At 40.3% G+C, this 19,416-nt stretch overlaps 1 protein-coding gene across 1 annotated transcript; it reads left to right on the forward strand.

Annotated features, from left to right (window-relative positions):
- The first annotated feature begins 1,420 nt into the window (after positions 1-1,420).
- Positions 1,421-16,533, forward strand: PEX26 (peroxisomal biogenesis factor 26). Its single transcript, XM_072654168.1, has 6 exons — positions 1,421-1,928; positions 2,275-2,571; positions 5,615-5,752; positions 6,112-6,407; positions 12,252-12,398; positions 13,188-16,533. The coding sequence occupies exons 2-6, from the start codon at positions 2,342-2,344 to the stop codon at positions 13,289-13,291; spliced, it is 915 nt and encodes a 304-aa protein (XP_072510269.1). The 5' UTR covers positions 1,421-1,928; positions 2,275-2,341; the 3' UTR covers positions 13,292-16,533.
- Positions 16,534-19,416: the final 2,883 nt, after the last annotated feature.

A 19,416-nucleotide genomic window follows, 5' to 3' on the forward strand; every position in this document is an offset into this window, starting at 1 on the left:
TTTCTCTTTCCCAATAACCTGACATCTCCATGCAGTTCAGGGTGACATGTTGCCACCAAGTGACTTACTCCCAAACCTGTTAAGAGCAAATGCCTTGAATGCTCAGGTCAGGGGTGGGAAATCTGTGGCCTGGAGGCTATATGTGGCTCTCTAGGCCACAAGTGTGGCCTTTGGCTGAGTCCAAGTTTTATAGAACAGATTTTGTTCTATGAAGTTCTATGCAAGAGCACACCCAGATTGGTTTTTCATTTGTTTGTTTTGGTTGGGATCTGTGTTTTTATTGGCATAGAGACTTCTTCAGTGATGTTTATGCAATTCTCTTTTATACCTCCATATTGGAGTGCTGCTTGGGGCATTGAGAAAGTTAAGCAATTTGCCCAGGATCACACAGCTGTCAGGATTCAAATTTTGATCTTCTTGACTTTAGGATCAGCACACTAGCCACCGCGTCTTTAGAAAAAGAGAAGAAGTTTTTGTAATTTTTTCTTCCATTTTTAACTTTTAATTTTATTTTTCCAATTACACGTAAATAAAAATTTTTAACATTCTTTTAAAAATTTTTTCAAGGTCCATATTCTCTCCTTCCTTCTCCTCCTTTCCCCCTTCCTGAGAAATCAAGTAATTTGATACAGATTAAACATGTACAGTCATGTAAAACATTTCCTTATTAGTCCTTTTGCAAAAGAAAATACAGTAAAAAAAAAAAACCCACCTCAAAACAAACCCACAAACAACCCAAGAAACATATAATAAAAAAGAAGTATGCTTCAATCTGCACTTGGACTCCAATCAGTTCTTTCTCTGGAGAATTTTTTTCATCTTTCATGGAGCATTTTTCATCATAAGTCCTTCGGAGTTGTCTTGGATCTTTGCATTGCTGAGAATAGCTAAGTCATTCACAGCTGATCATCATACAATTTTGCTGTGACTGGGTACAACCTTCTCCTGTCTGCTCATTTCACTTTGCATCAGTTCATATAAGTCTTCCCAGATTTCTCTGGAAGCACTCTGCTAATCATTTCTTAAAACCAAATCGTACTCACTCCATCACAATCTTATGCCACATCTTGTTCAGCCGCCATTCCCCAATTAATGGGCATCCCCTCAAATTTCCAATTCTTTGCTACCACACAAAAAGAGCTGCCATAAATATTCTTGTATATATAGGTCATCTTCCTTCTTCTTTTCTCTTTAGTAGTGGTATTGCTGGGTCAAAGGATATGCACAGTTTTATAGACATAATTCTCTTAGAGATACAGCTATCTCTAGCCGGGCTGGACAAACCGGTTTCAGCACTCGCCGGGGGCAAAGGGTCGGTCTCCCCAGCAGCGGCTCAGAGTCCCTAGAGGCTGGAATGCCGGACGTTGTAGTTGTCTCTCCCTATCCAGAGCCCTTGATCCGGGGGCTGAGAAGACTACAGTTCCCAGAGTCCTCTGCTTCCCATGTGCCTATCAGGAAGAGATCTGTGAGCTCCGACCAAGATGTCCGTGGAGGGCTGAGTGGCCTGCCCTCTCTCCGGGAGCGGGAGGTGAACTTTCCGCGGTGGATTTGACTCGTGGGTGAGGGTGGTCCCAGCTTTGGTTCAGACCCTGCCGAATGTGGGGTGCCCGAGCAGCAGTGGCAGCAGCAACAGCAAGTGGTCAAGTTCAAGGTGTCACGCTAGGTTGACTCAGGTGAACTCAGGCGGAGGTAGCCTGGAGCCCGGGGACTCCTCAGAGAGAGCTCCTCCCTCCAGGACGCGCCACAGCGGGGGAAGCAGAACCTCTCCAAGTTCAGGCTGACTCCGGTAAACTGGGGCGGAGGTGGCCTGGAGCCTGGTGATTCTTCAGAGGACCTCCCCTCCTCCCCACCCCTACCTCAGCAGCAGCAGCAGCAGCAGCGGAAGCCGCGGAGGAAGCCAGACATTGGCCAAATTCAAGGTTGAACCGGTAAATTCGGACAGGGGAGGCCTGGAGGCTGGTGACTGTCCAGCCCCACCCCCTTGCAGGCAGAACCATTGGGAACCAAACACTTTCTGCCTCTTCCCTTGGAGAGAACTCCCCAGCTTCTCCAGTCCTATCTCCTAGCCACATACCCAGGAGGATTTTGGTTCTAATCCTAATTCTAGCAGAGTTACCTTGGGCAAGTCACTTCTCATTGGGCTTCAGTTTCCTCATCTGTAAAATGCCTGGGTTGGACTGGATCTCACAGTGCCCTTTCCCTCTCTGAACCTAGAGTCTGTGCTGTTGGTAGGGGGGCAGGGCACCATGTAGATGGGCTTTCTCCTATTCCCAGGCAAACCACAGGAGAGGGACTAGCAGACAGGAGTTGCCAACTGAAAGGTACCGGTCACAAGTGAGCCATGAAAAACGAAGTGTCACTATCAGCCCCGGGACTCAGGGGTTCTGTGGGGCCACTCAGAAGCAGTGAGCCCGTGGGCTTGACCCCACCGCCTTCTCTGCTCCAGAGCCTGCTGGAAGAGGCTGCAGACCACTTAGTGGTCCACCGGGACTTCAAGGCATGCCTGGAGACATGCCAGAGGGGCTGTGAGAGACTGGGCTCTTCTTTACAGGCAGAGGAGACTGAGGACAGGTATGTAGAGATTTGGAGGCGAGGAATCTGGGCTCTGACATTTAGCTGATGTGGGACCACACTTCATTAATCTGAACTTCAGATGTTCCCTCACCTATAAAACAGGAATCATCATAACTCTCATTGTGCCTTCTTCATACTTTCATTGGAAGGAAAATACTTTAAGAATGAACTGTTATATTTTAGACTCAGCTAGGTGCGACTCTCTGTCTTCCCTTTCCCGGTTGAATGTTTTTGATTAAAGGGGCCATCCCTTGAGTAATTACTTAAAGAAGCCTATTCATTGAATGGGTGTATCTTACTCAAAGTGAGTATGTGATAAGACCTCAGCCTGAAAGGGGCAGGGTCTCCCATTGCATCCTGGGCTATCTCCAGTCATACTGATGAATATCAGGCCACTGGACCCAGATGTCTCTGGAGGAGAAAGTGAAGCTGGTGACCTTGCACAGCCCTCCCTCACTCAAATCAAGGTCAACTGCAAGTCATGTCATCATCTTGATGTCGTGGTCCTCCTAGAAAACGAAGGACAAACCCAGGTGTGTCCCTCCAGAGGGTTAAGATCCACCCTCTTTGGTTTCAGTGGAACAGAGCAAGTCTCACCCAGCAGTTATATGGGGTGGGTTGTAATCTGCATCACAGATCTCAATATCTTTTCCCATAAAAACCACCTCTCTCATGAACTTCATATATTTCCACCACATCAACATCATCCTTGAATCTTCACTCTCCTGAACTCTATTATGTCCAATCAGTTGCCGTCTCTTCTCTAGTCTACTTTCACACCATCCCTTGTACCGCCCTGTAGGCCTTCATCACTTTTTTTTTTGTTTTGGAGGGGGGAAGGCAAGGCAATTGAGGTTAAGTGACTTGCCCAAGGTCACACAGCTGGTAAGTGTCAAGTGTCTGAGACTGGATTTAAACTCAGATCCTTCTGACTCCAGGGTCTCTGCTCTATTCACTAGCTACCCCCATCATCCCTTCTTTTTATTGGTCTTTCCTCTATCTGTCCATTGTTCACGCAGCTGCCAAGTTGGTATTCCTAAAACCCAGGTCTGATTATGCCTCTCTCCTACTTAATAAACTTTAGTGCCTTCCTGTTGACTCTAGGAGCACATATTATTCCATCTTTATCTCATCCTTTTCAATTTCTATTTTTGTAAATTGTATAATGTTTAGTTATAATATTTAAACATAGAAATTGTATAATAATTAAAATTGTGTTAATTACATTGAACATAATTGTTAGTATAATAGTACTTGAATATAATTTACAAATAAGCAAGTATACATATTGGAGGCTGAAAAATTTTTATTGATAGGGTGTGGGATAAAAAAATTAGGGCATCACTTCTTTAGATGTTTTCTAAGGCCTTTTCTAAATAAAAATCTATGATTCTAATATCACAGTCTGAGGAGCTCAGGTGCCCTTTTCTCATAATATGTTTTTAAAAATTGGTACAGTTTTTTTGGATCCATCATACAAGTTCTCTATTCCTCAGACTTGTATCTTCCACAGTGCTTGATTCAACAAACATTTCTTCATCACTTCCTGTTTGCAAGTCACCATGTTAGCCACTGTGGATACATAGATGAAAAGCAAAATCTTCTCTAAGAAACTTGTGCTGAGATAGTTAAAACAGCCTAAAAAAGCAATTTCAAAGGATAGTGGAGGTGCTGCCCTCTAGCAGTTAACTGCTTGCTAAAAGAAAGACAGCCATGCTTTTTAGGTTCCTGTAAAAGTAGTGTGTTTTTATTCATTTTGTTGCCACTTTGAAGGTGTCTTAGTTTTTCACTGTTGTAGTAATTGTATGTGTTTTTTGCTGCCTTCTCAACAGAGGAATACTCTTGTTCTAAGTTTATGAGGTAATTGTAGTCAGGGTAGCATTCAGGTGGTGGAAGGTAAGGGAAATGTGGCTGTCAGGTCAAAGATTGCAGTAAGTAGCACTGCCTCACAGCTACATTCCATGGCCAGGTGCCTCTGTCTTCCAAGTTTGAAAGGCTTTTTCTATGGAGAGGGATGGTGGCAGGGCCTGAGATTCTGACAGTGGCTTCTTCTTTATTTTTTAGTCACTAGAGAAATGCCTGATTCTGCCTCACCATGACCATATGACACTTCTGGCCATCTAAGAACAGTGTTTTCCTTCAGGTTTTTCTGGAAAGCTAAATTAAAAAGCTAGGATGTTCAACTCCTTATTGACATAGCTATTTCCTTCCCAGAAGAGAAGGAAGTAGTTTTATGAATTGATGTTTAAAAAGATATCTCAGTTCTATATATATATCTGTACACATGTGTGTATATGTATGTATGTATGTATAATTGAATATATGACATAATTATATATGTGTACAGATACAGATTTATCTCTGTACCTATATATACTCACAGTTAACTGCAATACATTCCTTCTGTGAAACCCCTTCTGGGCTAGATAAGTAGGCTTTCCTATAGTTACCCTTCTGGCTATACTTTTAAGGTGGTTTGGTAGATGAACTCAAGACCTGAGAGTCAGGATAGATCTCAGTCTGAATTCTTTCTCAGATACTTACTGGCTGTGTGATCCTGGCTGGGCAAGTCATTTAATTGCCTTTCTTTGCACTTCTGTAAAATGGGGATAACAGTAACACCTACCTCACAGGGTTGTTGTGAGGATCAAATAAATTAACATTAAAGTGCTTTGCAAACCTTAAAGCACAGTATAAATGCTAGCTTCTTTTATTATTATCATTCTTTTCCCCTAAAGCCTGTTTTTCATGTTAACCTGATTATCACCTGTACAAACTTGGTGGGAGGAAACATGCTGTGATTTGCTCTAGTGTTCCTCAATCCTTCAAGAATATTCAGTAATCTTTAGCTCCTGAGAGGAGCATTTCATAAGTACAGAAGCTGGCTAGTCTACTTGTGAAACACATCTAATGAATGGTGAGAGTGATGGTGATAGCTAGTGAATTCGGAGGGGAAGAGCATCCCAGGTCCAGAATGGAAGGGGGAGAGCAAGGGAGAGATGGAGTGGTAGCCTCTACTTTGAAACTCTGATCACCACAGCAAGGACCTGAAGTGCTTCCTGTGTGTGGTGGGGATCCAGGCCCTGGCAGAGATGGATCGATGGCGAGAAGTTCTTTCTTGGCTTCTGCAGTATTATCAGATCCCAGAACATCTGCCCCCTAAAATTCTGGAACTGTGGTAAGTTATCATTGACAGATCATAGATGCGTACTAGAAACAAAGGGGTCCAATGTCCTCAGTGGGGTTTGTTTGCTAACCATGTCCTCCCATATTTTTGGTCCCTGAATCTCTGTACCCTCAAACACAACAAATAGAAGAAGTATGAGGAAGATGTAGATGGGGAAAGGATAAAAAGAATGGGAAGAAGAAAGGGGTAGGAGGAAAGTGAGGGAGGCCAACCCTTCTTAGAGTTGATCCCAGAAATTCCAAAGATTTCCAGTCCTAGCATTTCATATGGAAGGAGGTTGGGAGCTAAAAGAGGAATATGAATAATGATGAATGGTTGACATTGTTCTTTGTTGGGGTTGGGGATTGTAGCATTCTTTTATACAGCAGAGTGAAGGAACCCCAGGCGATCCTGGAGGTGGCCAGCAATTGGTTGAGAGATCCAGCCAATCGAGACCTGCCAGAATATGGGGCCATATTTGAACTTCATCTGTTTCGGGTGCTGTTGCCCCTGCACTGTTGGACAGATGCAGAGGATATGGTTGGGCTCTGTGCAGAGGAGGACCTGCGACTGGCTGCTTCTCATGCCATCCACACAGCAAGGCAGCAGCAAGAGGAGAACTTCAAGGAAACCAAGGAACCAGACCCACAGAAGGAGAGCCAGAGAGGTAGGACATTACTGCATCCTTCTCAATCCTCAGGGAAGTTAAGCCCTAGTGAAATTTAGATTGTACTGATATATCCACGAGAGCTTGAGAGTAATGCCGGGTGTAATGTTTAGTCTGGACACAAAAAGACTTGTTGGCTAGAGATAATTTTATGTAAGGCACTTTGCAGACCTTAAAGCTCTATAGAAAATTGTTGTTTTTTATTATGGCTGACTTATAGAAGAAGGGTTAGATTTGTTTTACTTGACTCTTGAGGGCAGAATTAGGAGGAATTGGTGGAAGTTGCAAAATGGCAGAATTGGTTTAAAATAGATTTTTCCTAAAAATCAGACCTGTATGAAAGCAGCATTGGCTGCCTTGGGAAAATCATGAACTCTCTCACTGGAGGCTTTCAGATAAAGTCTAGATACCACCTATCAGGTACTTTATAAAGGGCTGCTCATGTTTGGGTTAGACTAGACAGCCTCTGAACTTCTTTCCAATTCTGAGATTCTGACATTTTGAGGTTGTGCAGGGCCTCAAATACCAGGCTAAGGACTTTGTTCTTTATTTGGTGGACAATGAAAAATTCTTATAAAGACCATGATAAGTTTTGTGAACAAGAAAGATTAGATTAACAGTCATAAGAATGATAGATTAGAGAAAGGGAGACTCATTAAGAGGCATGGTTTAATGAGAAAGATTTTTAAAAAACAGATATACTGATATATTTCTGAATGAGGGTCACCTTTCTAGATAATAGCCTATGTTTATAAGGTTTACAGATCAATATATGTGCATTTTCTTTTTTAAAATTATTTTTCTTTGTTTCATTAAATATTTCCCAATTATATATAAAATTTTTTTAACAATAATTTCTTAAACTTTGGAGTTAAAAATACTCTCTCTCCTTTTCTCTTCTCCCCCCTTCTTGAGAAGGAAAGCAATTTGATTTTGATTATATGTGAGGTCATGCAAAACGTATTTTCAAATTAGCCATTTTGGAATAGAAAAACCTAAACAAAATAAAATAATTAATCTATGTACATTTTCTCATTTGATTTTACAATAGCCCCAAGGATGAGAGGAATTAGATCTTTTCTCCTTGGTCCTACAAAGAAGAACGAGGATTCATGGTTGAAAGTTGTAGTCAGGCAATTTTTTTATTCTATTTAAACAAAATCTTCTTAACAATCAGAACTCCACCAAAGTGAAATGGACCACATTGGAAAATAGTGGGGGTTTTTCAAGCTGACACTGCATGGATATTTTTTGGTCACATTTATTCAAGTACGAGTTAGATCAGGTGACTTCTTAGGGCCCTTCTAACCCTGAGATTTTGTGATTCTGTGGTTAACTGTTTCTGAAAGATCCAAAAGATGGTATTAGAGAAAAACTCCTCAGCTGAATCTCCTGGAAGCGCCGCAGATTCAGAGTCTGGTCCTCAACTTTGTAGCTTCAAAAACTTGATTTTATTCGCTGATTCAGGGTGAGTTATGCACTGCAATGTCAGATGTTTATGGAGCTTCTACTGTGTGTAGAACACTGTGGGGACATACAAAGTTCAGATAAGATAGCCCCTGATCTCCAGAAACTTAAAGCCTGATTTGTAAACTAGAATGATGTCATAGCACTTCATACTGGTAATTATGTCTAGAAGCATAGTTGTACTGATCATTTAGACAGGATGCTTTCTCCTAGCAGATGGTTTACCAAACAGACCAAAATATAGAAGAATATATTACCTTGGTGAGCAAAAGAGTCAGATAATAGAGGAATTAGATGTTCACAAAGGTTTTTTCTATTAAATCAGGTCAGCTTTAAATTTACTCTGGTGTTAGTTTGGTCTAGATAATTGGGTCTACTGGTTGTACCCAGTGATAGGCTGTATATTTATTGCCCAATAACTAGCTAGCTAAATTGGGAAAGGCTTTTTACAACATACTGGTCACATGTTTACAAATTTTTTAGCTGCTGAAACTCTTGAAAACTGTATCTACTGGTGAGGGTGTAGGAAAGGTAGGAAGTAGTACAGGGAGCTCCCCTCCACAAAAATCTTCTAAACAAATTTAGAATATGCATCACACTGAATCCTGATGGGGAAATCCAGAAAGATTCACACAATGAGTTATTTGTCTAGCCCAGGTTATCACAGAGGGACAGACAGGGACATCTTCAGACGCAGGGGACAGGATCTGACTAGGAGCATGCAAAAGGTAGAGCTCTCCAGGGTCCAGGGGAGAGGCTGTGAATTGGGGCAAGAAAAGGCCCCAGACCAGAACCAAGGCATCCCAGACCCATATGGGATACTGCAACAGGTTCAGGAGCCAGCAGCTGTAGTCCACTACCCAGTCCTGGGTTACTGATTCAGAAAGTATTCAGAAGGAGACCTTTGTAAGGGAGTGATACTCCCAGGTAGGGAGATTCCAGGCTGCGTATGGAGAAAGGGAGAAGTTCAGAAGCCACCAGCAGCAGCATGTGGCTCAGATCCCAAGTTCAGAGTGGGATCTAACCCAACACAGAAAAATAACCAGGGTGGGAATCCCAGACCAAAGGGGAACCTGCAGTTCTGCTACTCTGCTCCAACAGAGCTTTCCATCTGGCTGATAGGGATAGAGTCTGTTCAGTGGCAGTCTACTCTTTTCCAGAGCCAAACCAAGGCAGAAACTTGAAGAGCTGAGACTGGGGGAAGGGTGGGTGTCAGCAATCAGACTTTGCCCTAGATCACTTGGGAGCATATGAAAACTTACAGATCTTCAGCCTGTCCTTGAGATCCTGGAATAACACAGCTCTCAAAAACTAAGTAGTAAGAACCAGCCAAAATCTTCCCCCCAGAAGTTTGGCAGAGCCCAGCTGTAGCATCAAGGATGAAGTAAGGAAGGAGTCTGGAAGAATGGGTAAACAAAAGAAGAATCCCACCCTGATGAGATATTGTAGTGGCAGACATGCTCGGTACATAAAGATAGCAGAGTGACTCCAAGACCTCTCCAAGCAAAGCCTGAGAGAAAACACAGCTTGGGAACAAACTCAGCTAGAATTTCTGGAAGAGATGAAACAAAAGTTAAAAGAAAGTTTTTATTAAAGGAATAACACTTAAGGAGAAAAAAGGGGGGAAATAAAAGACATCTGTTGAAGAAAATATTAGAAAGGGAATTAACAGCTTGGCTCAAGTGATACACAACCTAATCTAAGCAGCACACTTGCTGAAAATTTAGATGAACCAAATTGAAGCCAATGACTCCATGAATCAACAAAAGAATATTAAAGTCAAAAAGCTGACAAAATAGAAGAAAAAGATATTTCATAGTGAAAACAACTGACCTGGAAAATAGATCAAGGAGAAAAAACTTAAAAATCACTGGACTATCTGGATGCCATGACTTTCAAAAAAAGAACCTAGACATCTTATTTGAAGAAATCTTAAAAGAAAATTGTCCAGATCCCTTAGAACCAAAAGACAAAATGGAAAAGAATTCACTAGTCATCTTCTTAAAGAAACCCCAAACTTTATCATAGCCAAAATCCAGACCTTGTAGGTTAATGAAAAAATACTTCAAGCAGCTGGAAGGAAAGAATTAAAGTACCAAAAGGCACAGTCAGGATCACACATGATTTAGCCATACTATAAAGAAGCTGAGAATTTGAAATATTTTAGAAGACAAAGAATCTGAGCTTACAGCCAAGAATAACTTGTTCAGCAAAACTATAGGGGAGCGTTAATAAAATGGAGAACTTCCAGGTATCCCTGGTGAAAAGACCAGAGTTGTGGAGGAATTTTGAAGTTCAAACGCAAGAATGAAGAGAAATATAAAGAAATAAACATGAACAGTATCTTATCTTCAAAGTTTAGAGGAGGGCCAATTGGACAAGACTTGGAAGTGGTGCTGTTGTGTATTGATGATCTAAAGAAAATAATGGAAAGAGAGAGGAATAGGAAAAGAAAGCAAGGTTAGGGGAAATTATCTCATGTTCAAGATGCACATGTAGACATTTATACAGAAAAGGTAGAGGGGATGGAGGAGAGTGGCTGACACTTTAAGTTCACTCATCTGAACTGGTCAAAAGAAGGAAGAATACATGAACACGCAAACACACTTGGATACAAAAATACATTTCACTCAACAGAGGGAAAGGAAGGGGGAGAGAAGAAGGAGGGTAGAGGAGGGAAAGGAACAGTCCTAAGCAAGACAAATTCTAAGGATGTACAAAAATATAGCTCTTTCTGAGGTAGCAAAGAATGGAACAAGTGATGGTATTCAAAATATGATATAATACTATTGTACTTAACTCTTATCAGAATAATGGTCACCAGGATTTCAGAAGATATTGATAAAACATGCTACCCACCTTGAGACAAACATTTTTTAGGACATGGCTAAAGTGAAAATTTGTTTTGATTGACTATATGTTTTTGTAATGGGTTTTATTTTTCTTGTGCTCTCAGTGAGGCTATATGGAATGGGATGAGAGAGTGAAAAGTAAGATTTTGGCCAATTAAAACAAAATATATTTTTTAAAAAAAGTGAGAACTCTGATCAACACCAATGACCAACTGAAATTCCTAAGGACTCTTGATGAAACATGTTGCTTAATTTCTGACAGAGAGGTGATGGACTTAGAATATAGATTTAGGCATGTAATTTGTTTTGTTTAACTATACATGTTTGTGACAAGGGTTTTATTTTTCTTGATTTGTCTTTGAAGGGCAGGGGAGGGAAGAAAGAAAGCAAGAAGGCTGGTCTTTATTTGAAAATAAAATCTAATTTAAAAAAGAAAAAAGAAAACTATCTGCTAAATGGTAGATGGATTGTAAAACCTCCTACTTGGATTATTGCAACCATCCCTAACTGGCATCCCTGTTTCCAGTGTGTCTTCTCTCTGATCTACTTTCTACATAAAATGTGATAAATGTTTATGACGTTTGCATTCCCATCCCAGATACAAAACTACTTTTGTATTGTCATCTGTTTTATGTTGCTTGCCCTTCCTGGATGAATAAGCAAGAACTGATTCTGTGGACTGTGTAGGAGTATCAATATTTTAGGCCAGCATAGGAGGTATGACTTCAGTGAGCCTTATTTAAAAAAAAAACAAAACCAGCTAAAACAACAACAACAACAAAAATCCATTCCTGTATCCAGCCAAATGAATATTATCCTTGAAAATAATCATAGCTAGTATTTACATGAGACTTTAAGGTTTATAAAACAATGTTGATAGCAACATTGATGTAGCACCTTAATGTTTGCAAAATGCTTTTATTTTATTTTCATATCCCGTTTAATCCTGTGAGATGTGGTATTATTATCCCCATATTATAGAGAAGTAAACTGAGACTGGGAGAAGTTAAATGACTTGCCCAGGGCCACTCATCTACTTAATGTCTAAGGCAGACTTTGGACTCAGGGCTTCCTAATTCCAGGTCCAGCACTCTCTCCATCCTGGCACTATCTCATTTGATCCAGTACCTCTATGAGGGCAGGCAGTACATAAATTGCGTTAGGAGTCAGCTATAGTGGCAAGAGAGTTGGACCTAGAATCAAGAGGCTTAAAATACCCCCTAATTGTGTAATTAACCTCTCTGGGTCTCATATGTATGATACTGGTAATCATTGAGAAAAGTTCCTTCTAAACTGGGGTGTTCTCGAAATGTGAGCATAAGTTTATTAGGAAGTTGCTGCTTGAAGTGTGGGGTTCTGTTGTTTTTTCTTCCCCTGAACTACACTTTTGAGATTGTCATCAGAGCCAGGTTAAGAGCTTCCCAAGAGAGTCAGTCTCATTACCTTGCAGTTGCCCCTTGGAATCAAGTTTAGGACCAGGTCAGTGTAGTTCTCCTGATTGTAACTCCCTGTCCTCCTATCCCAGGCCCCTTCTGCCGAAAGCTGCTAGCCCTGTGGAAGCTGCTGCGCTGGTTGCTGGAGTCCGTGGTGGATCATCTCCTTGCTCTGCCCTTAAAGAAGACCTTGTTGATTGCTTTGATCTTTGGCCTCTTGGTGGTGAGGTTTGATCCAGGTGAGTGATGAAGTATGATTGCTCTTCTTCTTCACCTGAAGCTACATGAGCACTTATCTGGGCTCCATAGGAAAAGATGAACGTTGACTGGACTGATAGAGGTTTACAGTAGTTTCACCATTCCCTTTTAATTTAATTTAATTTTCATTGCTCTCTCTCTCTCTCTCTCTCTCTCTCTCTCTCTCTCTCTCTCTCTCAGTATGTATATATATAATTTAATCTTAAAATAGTTTTATTTTATGACTTATTTTTTAAAAATTCTTACTTGTTTGCCCTATTTCTTCTAGTTTACCTGTCTCCTTTCTCTGTTTTTAGTAATTTCTATCTGCATTTTACCCCTTCAGTGCATTTTCCCATTGCTTTAAGAGAGATTCACTAATCCTTAGGAAAAGTAGGATAGTTTTCATTCATTCCTGACAAATCTTTGCCTTTTTGCTTTATTTTATGTCTCTGATGAAAGTTTTGAAACTCTCTCCTACCCTTAGATTCTTGCTAGTTTCTGAGGTCCTGGTTCCCTAATACGGAAGGTTTAGAAGAGTTACTGATTAATTACTGATTCTCCCCAAAGTTTAAGGTTTTGACACCTGTTCCAAAGTTTCCCAGGCCTGAGGTCAAGAGATAATTTTGACTGCCAGTGGTTATTTTGCAGGCAGAAGGGGAAATCCAAATTGGGTAGATGATACTAGAGAAGAAGAATAGGTGGGTGAAATTTTAAAAGGTGGGATGAGGTAAAGATAATGAAGAGGAGAAGGGGAAGACCGTTCACAAAAGTCTCTTTGTGTCCCACAGCTTCTCCCTCTTCACTGCCTTTCTTCTACAAGTTGGCTCACGTCTTCTATCGCATTCGAGGGACCATCTCTTCTCCGTGCTACTTGTCGTCTTACAATTCGTGATGGGGTGAACTTTGAAACACAACTCGGCTGTTCCACTCTTGGCAGTGACATTGACAGAACGTCTTACTGACTTCTACATTCTTTCAGCGTGCTATCTGGGGCCTCTGTTATTTTAGGGCTAATGATAATCTGGGAAAGCTAGGTCTGGTCCTTTGGACCAAAGCCTGACTAGCAAAAAAACCAACTGAGGGAGGGACTGGGCAGATATGGACTGTGATACTGCCCCCAACTTCTCTCCTTTTTACAGACTTCACCTTCTCTAGTCTCAGTGCCATGATTCTACGTGACAGGAAAGTGGTTGGTGCCAATAAAGGCCTGTCTGTCCTTTTTCTTTAGAACAGGTCACTATCTAGAGGCCCTTTCAAACAGGATTATTTTGGAATGATGACCAGAAGCTATGGAATATTCTTGTCTCTGTGCAGAGGCAGAATCATTGAGAGGTAGGCTTGGTGACTAGAGACTGAGTCATATGGGAAGGGAAGAAAAGGGGGTGATTTTATAGGTCAGAGCATTTGAACCTAACTGAAAAAGACTCTGACTCTTTATCCCATGGAAGTATTGCAAAGTCCCTCAGAAATTCATTCCATTAATTAGCTTGAATGAGACCTAATAGGGGAAAACTTTTGTTTTTCAAGAGATGATAAAAAATTTGAATCTCTACATGGATTCCAGAGTTCTCAGAAAATTAGAGGCAGCTAGGTGGCACGGTGAATAAGTGCCAGACCTGGAGTCAGGAAGAACCAAGTTCAGATCTGGCCTCAGACTTACTAGCTGTGTGAACCTGGGCAAGTCACTTAAACCTCTATTTGCCTCAGTTTCCTCATCTGTAAAATGGGGATGATAATAGCACCTGGCTTCTCTTGGGGTTGTTGAGAGTGTCAAACTGGATAATACTTGTAAGGTGCTTAGCAGAGTGCCTGGTACATAGTAAGCACTATGTAAATGTTAGCTGTTATTAGCTAACTGTTATTCCAGGTCAGATCTCAGTCTGACTGGACAGATCAAAAATCATAGGCTTATGCCAGATTGGTAAACGCCAGGCAACTCCACTGAAAGGAGAAAGCAGTTATTTGTCTATTTCGTCTTTGGTCAGAATGACTCTGTGCCCTTCTGATTAATTTTCTAGGTTACTGGGCAGTTGTCTTAAGTCCTGCTCCCTGACAGATGGTGTTGTTTTCCTGCCCCGGTGTTTCTGTCCTTTGATTGATGGCTGCTCATGTGCTTCTCTTTATCTTTACCTGCTGGGGTGGGATTGTTGATTGTGTTTCTGGGACAGCAGCTGGTTCATCCCTTTGCATGTCCTATGATTCCTGATTACCTCCTCCCACCCCCTGCTTTAAAATTTTCCTTTTATTTGGATAATGCATGGGTTTTTTTCACTTGTGGCCTTGAGAAGTAGGACAGCAGCAGGGACTGATGGCTAAAAATGGAATTAGGTAATTATGTGAGGTGGAGAAGAAGACCTCAGGCTTGAAAGAACTGTACAATAAAATTTTTTTGTGGAAAGTACTATGAATCATCACCTTTGAATATACTGAATGTTGAATTGAATCAAACTGAGATACTTTTGTATTTTCCATTATTTGCCTTTTGTTTATTTATCTTTATATGTTTTCAGTGTAAATTTTTGAGATGAAACACCAATCAACTAACATGTTATGAAATCTAAAGAAACTCATATTCCTTCCATGCAGCGGACCAGACCACAGTTTCATTATCATGGATGCACCATCAGTTATGTAAATCACATTCTCTCCTTGCCTTTGGAGGTAGCCTTCATCAGTTGTTGTGGCCAGAAAAATCCGTCACTAGGTGGTCATTCTCTCCAATTTGGCCAGACTGATTGTTGATTGTTGAATGACAAACTGCAATTTGTCACTGAGCCCTTCAAAGATTTACTAGCTCAATGAGACTGTCCAGAGTATGTGCTCAAGTGGCATCACTTTTTAGAATCCAGACTTTGGAGGAGATGGTAAGCAGGAGGTGTCAGTAAATGTTAGATTTTCAGGAGCTACAGAGCAATAGTTCTCATCCTCTCCCCAGAGAGGAACAATGTACAAAAACTGCCCGGAGAATTCAGAATGACCTTTGGAATAGTGTGACTCTGCCAATAGCTTACAACAATTGAGAAGGCAGGACAATAGATCTCTAGACTGGAAATTGTCATTTCAATTAACACCCATGAGGGCAGCAGGCTTTGTCCCTCTCTGAGCTTGCTTGTGGATGGATTATGAAAGCAGAGCCAGCCTTCTGGACATCACAGGTTGCATAACCTTGGAGTTAGTGCTAGACATGGAGTTAAGCAAACTTGAATTTGAATCCTACCTCTGGCACTAACTGTGTGATCAAAGATGAAACATTTAGTGTCTGTGCTCCTCTGTTTTCCTTCCTGTAAAATAAGGATAATACCTGTAGTGCTTACCTCACAGGGTTGTTGGGAAGCTCATAAGAGCTAAACTAAAAAGCTTATCTCTGCTAGTAATTATAAGTAACCATCATGCTTTGGGGCTGACTGTTGATCAGACCAATGAAGGGCCAGCCTAAGACCTGTGTGTGTCAGCAAGAGAGCTTGGGCTTTCTCTTTGTATTCCTTGTGTCCCCACAGAAGCATACTGCAGTAAGCTATACTGCAACCTGCTGGAGGTCTTAGGGCACAGCATACACCAAAGGGTTGGTCATAAGTGATTTGTGTCAGATGTGATGGGTTTCTGACAGCATCCCTCTGGAAACTGCTGTTTTAGAAATACAAGTGGGCATTCATTGGCATAGAGCACTAGGGCAAAAGAATATCTGTTAGACTTTGGAATCTGGGTCCAAGTTTCTCATGAGTCCTACAACTATCAGAGTTGGAGAAATACACTTTGAGTGAGTCTGGGAGTGGGATCCCAGGACCTTTTAAATTCATCATGAAAGTCTTGAACATAAGAACTTGTATGTTTGTAAGAATATATGTGTATGTATGTATATAAATGCACACATGTTATATATATGTGTATACACATATATGTATGTGTATATATGATTTTTAAAAACATTTCTACCTCCCTAAGTAGTGCTCAGGATATTTTTTCTGCATCCTTTCCTTGGGAAAGGTTAGAAGATAATAAACTACATCTAGATTGGCACCAAAGGACTCATGACAAAACGTACTATCCACCTCCATACAGAGAACTGATGCAAATGGAAGCATTTTCTCTTTTTTTATAAACATGGTTAATAGAAATTTGTTTTGCATGACTTCACACTTGGTTTTGTTTTTCTTGCCTTTTTATTGGGTGGGGAATGGGGTAGGGAATGGGAAAGAATTTGGAATGAAAAAAGAATAAAATCTGTTTAAAAAAAGAAAAATCTTTATTATAGTTGACTCTCTGAGAGGTGAAGAGGCATGATTACTATAGAGGGAATGAGGATAGAGGGAGATTTGATATAAAAGCAAAAAACCAATAAAACATTTTTTAAAGATAAAATAATTTAGGGATTGTAAAGTGATACTTTGGCTCAGGTAGAGGGATAACTTTCTTTTGGGACTTTTGATTCTGAAGATTCCAGCTAAAATTCTTACCTCCAAAGATGGTTTGAGGGAGATGTAACTCTGATCCCACTCCTTTATGAATCCAACCTTAGTATTCATTGTTTCCCAGAATGGTTGATATTTGCCCCCAAAGGGTGTTGCACCGATCCAGGGGGACAATTGGGGGGCATTGAAATTATTTTTAAAAAAGGGGGCAGTGGAAGCATAAGGAAAGAAGAGAAGATAAGAACATTTATCTGTTGTGTAACAGTCATAGTGATTACATCATTTTCCAAATAAATACACAAAATGCACGCTATAACTCGTCAGTGATCAACAGATCTTAACGAGCAAGTGTTGGCAGGTGAGCATACTGTGCATTGTCCAGAAGTCCAGCATTCATTGGCAGGAATATGTGCATGTAATGACTTGTTTACAATATGATACTATGCTATATGATATAATATTGTGTCATCAAAATTTCAATGCAGGAAAAACCCATGAAAATATTAAATTTAAGATGTCATTTTTTTTGAAAAAATTTTTTTTGAAATGATGCAAATTTTAAAAAAGAAACTCAAACCATTAAAGGGCTAAAAGAAAGTAAATTTTCAAGGGATGCTGAGTAATTTTTTTTTTTTGAAAAGGGAGTGGTAGGCCAAATAATTTTGGGAACCTTTGGTATAGATCAAGGATTCTTAATGTTTTTTGTGTATCATAGATCCCTTTGGCAGTCTAATGAAGCCTATGGATCCCTTCTCAAAATAATGTTTTTAAGAACTTAAAACCCAAAGGATTACAAAGGAAGTCAGTTATATTGAAATACAGTTATCAAAATATTTTTTAAAAGTTCATGGAATGCAGATTAAAAATTTCTGCTATAGTTGGGCACTTATATGGTGATATTTCATAGAATTTTAGAGATAGAAATGACCATAAAGATGATCCAGTCTGATACTTTGCGATGAGGACATTAAAATGCCAAAGAATATTATCTTGCTTATTCAAGATCATGTAACTAGTTAGTGGCAGAGCTGAGACTAGGCTTCAGGTCTCATGACACCCCAGATATTGGTGTGACTAGAAAGAGGCTTAGGCCTCTTTAGGTGATTTCGACCATGAAATATTTCTAAGTCAAGGGTAAAGTCTGGGCCAAGAACTGCTCAGATGAAATAGCAATAGCCTTAACTTGATTTTGACCAGAGTAAAATCTACTTTTTATCTCTTCATTCTTTAGAAAACAGCTTTTTCTCCGGGTTTTTATACTGCTATGAAAGGAATACCCAGGAACAAAAAAGTGCAGGATATGGGGAGGGGTCATAAAAGCATACTAATTTTACTCATTGTTTTCTAGCTTAGGGTACAGGAAGCAATAGGGAGCATCCTGGTCAAATATAATAGAATGCTGAAATGTATTGCCACTTGTTAGCAAGACTGATTTCAATACAACTTTTCTGATTTCCAAAGTTGATTGCTAAGTTATTAGCTGAATGTTACTTATGTGTGCTCAATTGTTTCCAGTCATGTCTGATTCTTTGTTACCCAATTTGGGATTTTCTTGACCAAGATACTGGAGTGATTTGTCATTACCTTCTCCAGCTCATTTCACAATGAAAAACTGAGGCCACGGGGTTAAGTGATTTGCCCAGGGTCACTCAGCTCTTGAGTATCTGAAATTGGATTTGAACTCAACACTTTGCACCCCTAGCTGTCCTACCTGAAAGTTTAAGCCATTCCAAATCATGTAATCTGCATCACATTTACATTCAAAGTCGTGTTCTGATTCCTTTATTTTGTTCTTTGTGCAAGGTTTAGAGCATTTAGAAAGTGAGATTGAAACTTAGGTTAGGCAAAAGAAATAAGCAATTCTAGCTTTTTAATGCTGAAATGCACTTCTTTCTCTGAAACATTTCTGCAGCTGTGAGCAGGTATCAATTGCTAAAAAATTCTATTTGACCAACATTGAGTTGAATGCTTGTGTTGGAGGACAAAACTGGGACCCAAAAAGACTGTGTATAGGCTGAATCTAGTAAGGTGACATTTAACAAGTGCAAACAGATCTTTTGGTTTTGAGCTCCAAAAAATCACCATGCAAATACAAGACAGATATAGATAATCGTTAATGTGGAAAAGTTTTGGGGATTTTTGTAGACCGCCAAACTTGATAGGGCTTAACAGTAAAACGGTAGCCAAAAAAAGCAAATGCTATCGTAGGCTGCATTCATAGAGGCAGTGTTCAGAATGAGGTAGGTGATAGTTCTGCTGTCCTCTGCCCTGGGTCAGACAGTATCTGGAATTTTGGGTTCAACTGTAGGAACCACATTTTAAAGATTGGTACTAATAAAGTGAAGTGTATTCAGAGAATGACAGCCAAGATGGTGAGAAGACTGGAAACCTTTGCAATATAAGAATCGTTTGAAGGAACTTGGAGATATTTAGGCTGAAGAAAAAATTTTTGGGGGTGGACATGGGAGGAGGCCATTTAATAATTGGCTTAAATTTTTGAATTTGGCCTGTTCTGTGTGGCCTTAGAGGGCAAAACAGCTAAAAATTGCAGAGGCAGATTTCAGTTCTACTAAGGAAAACACTTCCTAACAATTAGAATTGTCCCAAA

This window comes from Notamacropus eugenii, chromosome 3 (assembly GCF_028372415.1).
Source record: "Notamacropus eugenii isolate mMacEug1 chromosome 3, mMacEug1.pri_v2, whole genome shotgun sequence".
NCBI classification, from domain to species: domain Eukaryota; kingdom Metazoa; phylum Chordata; class Mammalia; order Diprotodontia; family Macropodidae; genus Notamacropus; species Notamacropus eugenii.

What these genes read in the sequence shown, in the direction of transcription:
- PEX26 (XM_072654168.1), top strand. Translation starts at nt 2,342, where the DNA reads ATGAAAAACGAAGTGTCACTATCAGCCCCGGGACTCAGGGGTTCTGTG. An exon ending in ACAGAAGGAGAGCCAGAGAG is followed by an intron (nt 6,408 to 12,251) that starts GTAGGACATTAC and finishes CTCCTATCCCAG; the next exon opens with GCCCCTTCTGCCGAAAGCTG. An exon ending in GGTGGTGAGGTTTGATCCAG is followed by an intron (nt 12,399 to 13,187) that starts GTGAGTGATGAA and finishes TGTGTCCCACAG; the next exon opens with CTTCTCCCTCTTCACTGCCT.